Genomic DNA, 12,566 nt, shown 5'->3' on the forward strand with positions numbered 1-12,566 from the left:
AAACTTGTCCTGAGAAAGGGCGTGATAGGATCAAACGTAGGTCATCTTCTCCCGCTAGTTTACAAACAGAACACACATCAATAACCTCCAGATTTCTGCGTGATAGGTTGGCCATATTTGACTCCGCTCCCTTGCACAACTCTACCCAAACGTCTTGATCTTGGGAGGTACATGTCTGCTCCATAGAGACATTCACGAAGCCTCTTTTATGCTTGAGGGAGATGGTAAAGATCTACTGAGGAGCAAAAGTGCTAGATGGTGCGCACTTTTTACCGAAAATCTTCCTGACGAGTCAAAATGCCAAATTAATTTATCTTCATGCTTTAGACTGCCTAATGAACTGCAATAATCAGATTCGCCTCTCCTCTCATACCGCAGTTAAATACAACTACATTTTGAATGTATAAAGAAGAATTGAAAATGTGGACGATGTAGGAGTCACTTATGATGGTTTACCTTGTGGTGTTTGGAATATGTACATATGTATATATATAATCTTGTGGGTTGCCTGTGTCTGTTGTGACGTTTGAATGATGTGTGCATATTTATATATATATACAAACAGGGTTTTAAATAAGATATTTAGAGGAGATATAGCCGTAGTATCAATAGTGGCCGCTACATTTGCTAGTATCAAAGCAGGGATTAGATTTTCTGAGGAGTATTTGATGAAATGTGGTATTATATATCTTGGGTACATATTGGGAATCTAATTACATGTGTGTATTTCATATAGGATGGAAGCGTCAGGTGAAACTGCTGCTGGCCCAACTGAGTCATTAGAGTCTGTGCAAGGTCATATGATCATGAGTCAAAACATCAGGGGTTAGAAGCCCAAAATAGCAACGCTCCACAACCAAAAGCAAATCCTTTCATGCAACAACTCCTAGGAATTATGCAAAGGATGGCTCCATAACACAACCTCAACCTCAACCACAGGATGCAACCATTGATAAAAATTATGAGATAGTGAGGAGACAGGGAGCGAAGATATTTGCAGGTACAACTAATCCTACAGAAGAATGACTTAGGAAAACGGAGAGAGTGTTGACCAAATTGAATGCACTTCTGAGCAAAAGCTGAGGTACGTAGTGTCCTTGGTTTAGAAAGACGCTTTGCATTAGTGGGAAACAATTACGGGGAGCAAGAATCGACCAATCCCCTTGACTTGAAATGACTTCTTGAAGGAATTTGTTGACAAATACACTCTACTGGTCTACAGAAATTGTAAGAAAGTTGAATTTCTTGAACTGAAGCAAAATGAGTTATTTGTTGCTGAGTATTAATTGCAATTCGTATGAATTAAAATATGCTCCAGAAGAGGTGAGTAATAAAGAATTAAAGTGAGACAGGTTTGAGAGAGGATTGAGACTCGAGATTCGAAAGAAAATAACAACTAAACCTCTGTGTTAAGGTGCATTGTTGGTAGCACTAAGAGTAGAAGAGATATTCCTTGAAAGGAGTTCTGTTGAGGCTAAACAGAAGAAATTGATTGGAAATCTAAATCCTACACTTGGATAAAGTGGTGCAATTGTCCTTAGAGCATCTGGTTCATAGAGAGGTTGGTATAGAGGTCGAAGCATGGGTCAGATTAACAGGTCTCTTTTAGTGTCTTCTAGTAGAGATGGGCCAACTTCGGTTGGATTTGGGGGAACACAGGATTCAACTAGATCATCCAATGGCAGAAATATTCCATCTTGTGTCAATTGTGGAAGGAGACACACTGATGAATGTTGGGGAACCCAGTGAATTGTATGCTATTGTTGCCATCATCCAGGACATATTATCAGGGATTGTCTTACATATGGAGATAATGCTAGGGGACCTCAGACTTCAAGGCCGAGCAATGTGGGGGGGGGGCGCACATCAAGTTGGTATGAGTAGAGGGCAAGGCAGAGGTGGTCGAGGCAATGGGAGTATTTCTACAACATCAATAGGGCAAAGTAGTTATCCTCAACCACAAGCAAGGGTGTATGCTATTATGAAAGAGCAAGCTCCTACCCACGAGGTTATTACTAGTTTTTTTATCTATTTGCATATGTTGATTAATCCAGGATCTACTCGTTCATTTATATTGCATGATTTTGCATCCCGTATGCATACTAATATAAAACTATTGGAATATGATTTATGTATATCTATACTGGCCGGTGGGGTTATATTAGTTAATATGGTAGTGAGATCTTTTTCGATAATAGTGGAGGGTGTCACTCTATATGCAGATTTGATTGTGATAAACCTTAAGGAGTTTGATGTCATTTTAGGTATGGTTTATCTAGTAATCATGCTTTGGTATACTCTCAAACAAAAGAGGTGGTTGTAGCAATCAATGGGCAGATGAAGACAGTTATAGTGGGAGAAAAAAAAGTGATAACTTGTTAGAATAGGTGATCTGAAAGCCAATTGAATTGACATGCTTGTAATCTATTCTGACAATAACTTGATTTTATTTAATATTATTCAGTGAATAAAATGAGTATTCGCTATTGGCATTTCATTTGTTGTGCTCATTACATTTATATTTGCATTTCTTTTAAAGATCACAACAAAGCCCACAGACCACCTTGAACAACCGTGCAACAGTTGGACTGCGCATAGGATGACGGTCGTGAAACCAACTGTTTAGGGTTGGTTCTGCAATTTTTTAAATCGAGGACCTCGAGAATGGGAATCGAAGTGTCCTATGTAACTTGCATTAAGAGTCGCATTCATTTGATGAGTGTCGTGTTTCATCGGTGATAGAATTGGGACGTCTATGCGATCTTCATTGGCCGATTGGCTAGGTGTTGAATCAACTGAACTGACTCGTGGGGATCGTTATATGGAAGCCTTGGAGGTTTGGTTGGTATGACTTCAGTCCCCAGCTCCAAAGGTACGGGAGTTGTCCTTAGACTTGAGGAATCACGGCAGTCATATGCATGCGATGATTGTATCTTAGATTTGTGCGAGAGGTGATCGTGTGTTAGACATAGTCATCATAAGCCTTGTCTAGTGCATTCAAAGTATATAGCAAGGATAGAGTTCCAAGAAGAGGATTTGTCCCCTGTCAAAATGTGACAGAGGTATCTCCTATGCACTTGGAGATGCGTTAACGCTCTATAAACCTGTGGCCGCAGTCATTTGTTGTATAGGAAAAAGAGGTTCCTAGGTCGAGCAATTTGGTGTAACGCGATCTCAAGTATTAAGCATAGACACCTAATTTAGGATGGGAATAGACACCCAATTCCATACCCTAGACTAAGGTGAGGAGACGGTAGACGGTAGACAGAAGGACTATATCCGTATGGACTTAGAAGCCTAAGAATTTACATGGATTTTTGCCTAGTTTCTAGTGCAATGGACTATTGATAGACAACCACCCGTGATGACGGGCTTCCTTGATCAAGGGTTGATCAAGAATTATTAATTAAATTGGATATAATTAATAATAGTGTTGGACACTAGCTCAAGTCTAGCCAAAAGGATTTAATCACCTAGAAGGGACGAGGAATCATAAGTAATTAGATTACATATATATGAGAGAGATCCATTGGATGGATAAGTCCAAGGATAAATTAATTGGATTAAATTTATATTAGGCTTGCCGTTATTATTTAATAAGCTATACTTATTATTTAATAAAGCTTATTGAGTTCATATATTTAATTGGATAAAATATATGATGGACTTAATTAAGTGGAATTTAATTAAGATTTATTGGGCCTTTTATTTTAATTAATTAAAATCAGCCTAAGCCCATTAATTAAGTTGGTGGAAATGATTAGAACAGGCGATTATTGACTAAAAAAATTCACTTTTGGAAAGTGCCATATTAGTAATGCTTTATTTGGAATAAAGGATTTTATTAACTTGTGGATGGTTAAATGAACCTAGACATATTTTAATGCATCCATACAAAGTATATATATGTATATTAGTTATTTGGAATAACTAATGAATACATAACAAAGCATGAAAATAAATTCCCTCTCTCCAATTACTCCACTCGGCCGAACCCCCTCTTGTACACACTTGGTGCATTTTTCTCCTTAATTCTTTTGTAGCAAATTGAGTTGAGGAGTCCCAAGACCCAGTGTGGTGTGGACGCAACTTTAGAGGATTTCTATATTGAAGCCTTGCATGAACGAATCAAACGAAGGAGGTTTAGAATAAATCAAATCAAAGGTAATTCTTGATTTATGATTTATGCACCTCTAGTTTTACATTCAACCATTAGCTACATTAATTTCAGTATCGTGTATTCTTATTAACTACATCGAACGCCAGGGAACTTCAAGGGTACACCCTTTGGAACTATGATTTTATTGCGTTTTTCGTTTTAATTTGTGCATTTTATTATCGCTGTTTCTACCTGCGGGTTCTTGGGCCGACCCACTCGCACTTCGAGGTGCTTTCATAACTAACTATCTAAAGGAGGATGTGAAGCGTATCTAGCTAATACTATTCTTGAGACAGCACCTGTTTCAATTGCACAATATAGAATCGTTTTGTCAGAATTGAAAGAATTAAAGAAAATTGAGGCTATGTGAAGAAGATGTGACGGATGAACAAATGTTGGAAAAAATATTTTCTACTTTTCATGCATCTAACCTTGTACTCCAGCAGCAGTACAGGGAACGTGGGTTCAAAACCTATTCAGAGTTGATTTCATGCCTGCTTGTTGTAGAAGAAAATAATCAGCTTTTGTTGAATAACCATCACACCCGACCCACTGGTTCTGAACCACTTCTTGAAATTTCAACGGCATTACCTGAAGCAAATGCTATTTCTTCATGAAAGGGGCGTGGTCGATACCATGGCTCACCGCGGGGCCATTCTTATGGTCGTGGTCGAGGCGGTCGTGGTCGTGGTCGTGGTCGTGGTAATACATGGATTAATCCAAATATTCAGAAGAACAATGGAAATAAGGCAAAGAATCAACAAGAGAAAACTACAAATGGAGATCTTTGCCGTAGATTTGGGATGTCTGGACATTGGTCCCGTACCTGTCGTACGGCAAAACATCTAGTCAAATTATACCAGGCTTCTTCGAAAGCAAAGAGTAAAGAAATTGAGACTAATTTTGTACAGGCTGGAATCTGAGATAATAACCACATGGATGCTTCAGATTTTTTCCAGTCTATTGAAAATGATGACAAAAGTTTCTCTGAGCTACCCTTACAGTTTTGTGACATTACTGAGAATTTCAACATGTTTGTTGATTAGATTTATCTCATATGTCATTAGTATGTTTCTATTATTCAGTAATGTTTACTTTCATTTGTAGGGAATTTCTTTTAATCTTGTAATGTTTTTATATTTTATGAATGAAGTTTTTCTTTTACTTATTATGCCTATTTTTATTTATATAGAATGGATCAAGCCATTACAAATCTCAATGACAAGGAGCATTGTCTTGTTGATAGTGCAACTACGCATACAATTATGAGAAACAAGAAATTTTTCTCAAACTTGTTAATGACAAGAACAAACGTGAGTACTATTTCAGGAGTTAGTAATCTTATTGAAGGCTCCAGAAGAGCTACTATCTTGTTACATGAAGGAACAAGATTACATATCAATGATGCCTTATATTCTAGTAAATCACAAAGGAACTTATTGAGTTTTAAGGATATTCGACAAAATGGTTTTCATATTGAAACCATGAATGAAAATGGTATCGAATATTTGTACCTTACAGCATATAAAACTGACCAGAAGCAAGTTTTAGAAAGAATGAGAACATATAGTTCTGGTTTATATGGAACAATGATAAACTCTGTTAAAACACATAGTATCACTAACCCGAAATTAGTTGATCAAAGTATTTTTACTTTGTGGCATGATAAACTTGGCCATCTAGGTAAAACAATAATGTATAGAATCATTAAAAATTAATATGGACACCCACTAAAGGACCTGAAGTTCCTTGTTAAAAATGATTTTATATGTTCGGCTTATTCTCTTGGATTACAAAGCCATCTATGACAAAAGTGAATATAGAATCTCCTATATTTCTTGAACGAATTCAAGGAGACATATGCGGGACAATAACATCATCATGTGGGCCATTTAAATACTTTATGGTGTTGATTGACGCACTAACACGTTGGTCACATGTAAGCTTGTTATCAATACGAAATGTTGCTTTTGCAAGACTGTTAGCCCAAATTATTAAATTGAGGGCTCATTTTCCTGATTATCCTATTAAAAGGATAATGTTAGATAATGCTTGAGAATTTACTTATAAATCCTTCAATGATTATTATCAATCAATTGGGATAGTTGTGGAGCATCCAATTGCTTATGTACATACTCAAAACGGCCTGGCAGAGTCGTTAATTAAGCGGTTACAATTAATAGCTAGACCTTTATTGATGAGGTCAAAATTGCCTTCCTCGGCATGGGAGCATGCAATTTTGCACGCAGCAGCTCTAATACGTCTTAGACCTACCGCTTACAATAAATATTTTTTATTACAATTGGTCTCCCAAAAAGAACCAAATATTTCTCATTTAAAGGTGTTTGGTTGTGAGGTGTATGCCCCGATACCCCTCCTCAACGAACTAAAATGGGGCGACAGTGGAGACTAGGAATTTATGTTGGTTTTGAGTCTCCCTCAATTATTAAGTACCTTGAACCAATGACCGGTGATTAATTCACTGCTAGGTACTTGGATTGTCAATTTAATGAGATAATATTTCCAGCATTAGGGGGAGTAGATAAGGAGATTAAAAGGAAAGATATTGCATGGAGTGCAACATCTATATCTTTTATGGATCCACGGACAAATGATAGTGAACTTGAAGTTCAACAGATCATACATTTGCAAAGTATTGCAAATAGGCTACCAAAAGCTTTGATAGATACCAAAAAGGTCACAAAATCACATATTGCAGCTGAAAATGTTCCAGCTCGTTTAGAAGTCCCTAAAGCGATTCTTACTCAATCAAAGGCATCTGATTTGACCAAAGTCGGGATTTATAGTCATAACTGTGTATGTTGATGATTTGAATATTATTGGATCTCCTGAAGAGATTCGACAAGCAGCTGATTCCTTAAAAGTTGAGTTTAAGATGAAAGATTTAGGTACTACAAAGTATTGTCTCAACCTGCAGTTCGAACATACTAAGAGTGGAATTTTCATTCATCAATTGAGCTATATAGAAAAAGTCCTTAAGCGTTTTCATATGGACAAAGCTCATCCATTGAGTACACCTATGGTAGTTCGATCGCTTGATATTAATAAAGTTCCGTTCCGTCGTCCAGCACATAATGATGAGATTTTGGGTCCAGAAGTACTATATCTCAGTACAATTGGTGCATTGATGTATATTGCTAATAATACCCGACCAGATATAGCTTTTTCAGTTAATCTACTAGCAAGATATAATTCAACACCAACAAAGAGACATTGGAATGGTGTTAAACACGTTTTACGTTATTTACGTGGAACAAGTGATACGGGACTATATTTTGAAAGGCATGATGATGCCAAAACAACCAATTTAGTTGGTTATTCAGATGCGGGGTATTTATCTGATCCATATAAAGCTATATCTCAATCTGAATATGTATTCATGTATGGTGAAACTGCTATTTCATGTTGTTCAACCAAACAGACTTTGGTAGCCACCTCATCAAATCATTCAGAATTATTGCATTATATGAGGCTGGGTGTGAATGTGTATGGTTTAGATCATTAATACATTATGTACGTGAATCATGTGGACTAGAATCAATCGAGAAAAGTCCCATAGTAATATATGAAGATAATGTGGCATGCATCACCCAAATCAAGGATGGTTATATTAAAGGGGACAGAACCAAGCACATATCACCAAAATTTTTCTTCTCACGAGCTTCAAATAGAAGGCAAAGTTGATGTTAAACAAATTTCATCAAGTCAGAACTTAGCAGATTTATTTACGAAGGCATTACCAGCAAAAGTGTTCAAACAACTCGTACGTAATATTGGCATGTGACACCTGCAAGATATCTGCTTAAATTGAGGGGGAGATTATACAACTATACTATTTTCCTTAGTCTTGGTTTTTATCCCATTAGGTTTTTCTAGGCAAAGTTTTTAACGAGGCACGATGTATATGATAAAGAGGTATGCATTCAAGGAGGAGTATTATATATAATATGTATATATTAATGCATACACCTCTTGATATTCATTTTTAACATCCATTATGTTACCTTTTGTATCCCCCATAATTTTGTAATTATAATAGTTATGGTATATTTTGTAACCATAATTTTGGTGGTCTATAAATACCACCATGTATTTCATTTGTAAAAGAAACTTTTTGAGAGAATAAGAAAGTGATTTGGAGGAAATACATAATATTTTAATCTTTATATTATATTAGGAGTGATAGGCCAATAAATTTAAAATTTCTCTAAGTTTATAACAGAAAAGAATTTATAAGCTTCTAATGTTTTATTTTTGTGGTAAATTGCATTGACACCCTAAGGTTACGCCTGATTATATAAATACTTATTGTCTTTTACGAAATTACAATACACCAGTTGCAGTCGTAGTTGTAATTATAAGGACGCACTCTACTCATCAGCAGGATTTTACACTAACACCCCTTTAAAAATGTACCTATAGTTTTATAAATAATATGAAGTACTTGTGAAGTAAGTCCACCTCAGAAAATATCAATATAATTAACTTTTTTATTTTTAATCTTATAAACTAGCTTCATTATGAAAAATAACTGGTAAATACTTCTCAACATCTTATAGCTACGCGAAAACATCCTCAAGAGGAAGAATTGGGCATTTGATCAGGTGGTGGTGGTAAAAATACTAGCCTGAATCGGATTCAGTCGAATTTCAATTAATCATATGACAAATAATATACTTATTTTGTTATTGATTTGGTCCAATCAAATTTAATTCGAACAAGAATTTTTGGCAGTGACAGCGGCGGCGATGGTGGTGATGGTGAAGTAAGAACTTTAAGACAAGATTGTGTATGATTACCACTAGTTATCACATGGACCAAAACTCCATATATTGTCCCATTGCGAATGAAATCTGAAGCGCAGCAATGGTGGAGAACATTCATCCCCTTTTCTCCCTTGTGGCCTCTCCTTTGCCATTAAAAATGATGAAATTCATGATTAAACAAAATCCCAAAATTGTCCCATGTAAGGAGACTCCTTTACCAATTATTATTATACCAAAAAAGAAAATCAATAATACCTCTACGGTTTAAATACCACTTCTCAATTTTTATGGAGTTTTAAATCTAAATTTTAAGTTTTTTTAATAATAAAGTTATTATCTACATTAAAGAATAAAGTGACATCATTGCTTTCTCTGTATATATAATAATATAGTAAGACTAAGATAATTATTGTATTAATTTATATATTTAAGTTCAGTTTTAAGATGAAGCAATTCACTCTCCTGTTAAAGTGGATAAATTGCTGCATTTTAAAAAACACAAAGAGTAAATTACTAATATTTTTATAAGAGAATAATTTACACATTTACAATATCACAGGGGTTTAAATTTATTTGACATCATTGCTTTCTCTCTATATATACATTTTTGAATTTAGGTGATGTCATTCCTTTCTCGGTTTGTCTTGATATATTTTACCACCACCTTCTCTAAAATTTGGTATAATTATAAATATTTTGCCTCAATTAATTTTTTTTATAATAAATTGATCAAAATATTCTTTTTAATTATAAAGTATAAGATTATGTATATTTTATAATTTTTTAAAATATTTTTATAGATTTATATTCTCTATAGATTATTTAATTTACCCACCCTTAATTTTTTTATTTTTTTTTTCAAGATTTTGTTTTATTTTTAAAAGAATTTTAACAAGGGTAAAGTAGTAATGTTTACTTCACCATCTAGGGCCACATAATTATTTTTATTTGAAAAGAATATTTGTAATTTTTTAAATAATAAGGGGTTATTCGTAATATGCCAAATTTAAGAGGAGACAATTGTAATTTACTCTATACTTTAATAGTGTAAGGTTACATTAATTTGTAATTTTTGCACAAAGTTCATATGAAATAAAAATTAATATTTAGAATTTTATTCTTTTTTTACTCAATCAATTTTAAACTTTTAATATTATTAAGTGAATTTTTGGTATAATGGGTTTTGATTATTAATAAAATGTATTTGAATTATTATTTTCGTACGAAAAGGCTAAATAGAATAAAAATGCATTTGATTTTATATTTTCTAAGATTTTTTTTTTTGTAATTTAGAAGACCAAATAAAATGAAAATGTATGTGAATTAAAATATTTTATGATAGTTTTCTATACACAAAATAGAATAAAACTGTGTTTGCATAAATATTTTGTGATAATCTTTTATATGAAAAAATATGATGTTTTGTAATAATGTTTGGGATAATTACGTTCTCTTTCTCTCAAGTATGGTGTAATTATATTTAAATTTTCTATAATTTGAGAAATTACATATAACACCTTTAAGGTTTGTTTTCGTCTAATAAATGAGTTCCGTTTTCTGATATTAATTAAAAAACTAAATAAAAATTGATATTTGCATCTAAACTACCCTTATAATGATAAAGATAAACTTCCTTACATGCATTAACACGTAAAGACGTATATGAGTAATTTGGTCATAAAAAAACTTATATGACCTGCAATACATCAGTAATAAATCAATTGGGGGTAAATATAATTTTTTTTTAACATCAGTAAATTCGATGGTATATTATAACATCAGTAATTATAAAAAATCTAAAATATAATTACATGAAATTTTAGAAAAAGAGAGTGTAACTATTCCCTAATAAAAATAATTTTCCAAAATTTATGATCCCATAAAAAAGAATCTCGAAGCAAATATAATTTGATAATTTAAAATAATATAAAATTGAAAATGGGCAAATGAAACCAAAAAAGGAATTAGTTCATAAAACAGTGATATAATTAATAAAAAATGAAAGATGCAATGTATAGGCTTATTGTGGGAGTTCCATAGCCACTTGAGTCCCAATCTCCACCTCCTCACTCTCTCTCCCCCTTCCCTTACTTAACCCTCACAACCATTCTCTTCCTTCCCCTATCTATCTCCTCAATTTCCATTCTCTCTCTCGCCCACCCACTTGCAAATCTTTGCCTCAATCATCAATCCAATACAAACAATGGCTGGAAGTGGAGTCGTCACCGTCTACGGCAACGGCGCAATCACCGAAACCACCAAGCAATCCCCCTTCTCCGTCAAGGTCGGCCTGGCCCAGATGCTTCGTGGCGGCGTCATCATGGACGTCGTCACACCCGAGCAAGCCCGCGTAGCGGAGGAGGCCGGTGCCTGCGCCGTCATGGCCCTGGAGCGGGTCCCTGCTGACATCCGGGCTCAAGGCGGCGTGGCCCGTATGTCCGACCCGCAACTCATCAAGGAAATCAAGCAGGCCGTCACCATCCCTGTCATGGCCAAGGCCCGAATCGGCCATTTCGTGGAGGCCCAAATCCTTGAGGCCATCGGCATCGACTACGTCGACGAGTCCGAGGTGCTCACCCTCGCCGACGATGAGAACCACATCAACAAGCACAACTTCCGTATCCCTTTCGTCTGCGGCTGCCGCAACCTCGGGGAGGCGCTCCGCCGCATCCGGGAGGGCGCCGCCATGATTCGCACCAAGGGGGAGGCCGGCACCGGCAACATCATCGAGGCGGTGCGCCACGTGCGCTCCGTGATGGGCGACATCCGAGTCCTCCGCAACATGGACGACGACGAGGTCTTCACCTTCGCCAAGAAGATCCAGGCCCCGTACGATCTTGTGATGCAGACTAAGCAGCTCGGGAGGCTTCCGGTGGTTCACTTCGCCGCAGGAGGAGTGGCCACCCCTGCAGACGCGGCGCTGATGATGCAACTCGGTTGCGACGGCGTGTTTGTTGGGTCCGGGGTGTTCAAGAGCGGGGACCCGGCCCGACGCGCGCGGGCGATAGTCCAGGCGGTGACCCATTACAGCGACCCAGAAGTGCTGGCGGAGGTGAGCTGCGGCCTCGGGGAAGCAATGGTGGGAATCAATCTGAACGATGATAAGGTGGAGAGGTACGCGAACAGGTCAGAGTGAGAAGAAAATGAAATGGGTCGGGTATTTGGATCCATCAGGATGAATTTGGGGGGTCATATTTGTTGTTCTTTGCATTCTGGTCCTTATACTTGTCATAATTTAGATACATATCCCATGACGTTTTATGTTGAATTGGAAATTTTGCTGAAGCCCTCTCTTCTCAGTTCAGTATGCTATTGAGTGGAGTATATGTAGCTTCTTGTGGTGAATGGTGATGCTAATAAGGCTCTTGCAATAGGTTTTAGCACGACAGATAGGTTATGTGACGGTAAACTTCTGACCGTCCATTTGAGTCCTACTTACATCACCTGTGGTTAATGATGATTGTCCATAGTTCTCAGGAACTGGCGTGCGCATGAGCTTTCTTTTTATACCATACCATGTCTATCTAATTGGGGGGTGGGGGGGGGGGCGTTCTACATCTCATATGTTGAGGTCAGGGGGTTATATTTTACGTTGAAATTTCATTATTATTTAAATAAGC

The 12,566-nt window shown here is 36.3% G+C and overlaps 1 protein-coding gene across 1 annotated transcript; it reads left to right on the forward strand.

Moving 5' to 3' along the window:
• The first annotated feature begins 10,971 nt into the window (after positions 1-10,971).
• LOC105163948 (putative pyridoxal 5'-phosphate synthase subunit PDX1) lies at positions 10,972-12,231 on the forward strand. The gene has a single exon (XM_011082486.3). The coding sequence runs from the start codon at positions 11,150-11,152 to the stop codon at positions 12,080-12,082; it is 933 nt and encodes a 310-aa protein (XP_011080788.2). The 5' UTR covers positions 10,972-11,149; the 3' UTR covers positions 12,083-12,231.
• Positions 12,232-12,566: the final 335 nt, after the last annotated feature.

Source organism: Sesamum indicum, linkage group LG6 (assembly GCF_026168435.1).
Source record: "Sesamum indicum cultivar Baizhima isolate 11 linkage group LG6, ASM2616843v1, whole genome shotgun sequence".
In the NCBI taxonomy this organism is placed as follows: Eukaryota; Viridiplantae; Streptophyta; class Magnoliopsida; order Lamiales; family Pedaliaceae; genus Sesamum; species Sesamum indicum.

Excerpts from the sequence above, each read along its gene's own strand:
- LOC105163948 (XM_011082486.3), top strand. The coding sequence starts at position 11,150 with ATGGCTGGAAGTGGAGTCGTCACCGTCTACGGCAACGGCGCAATCACC.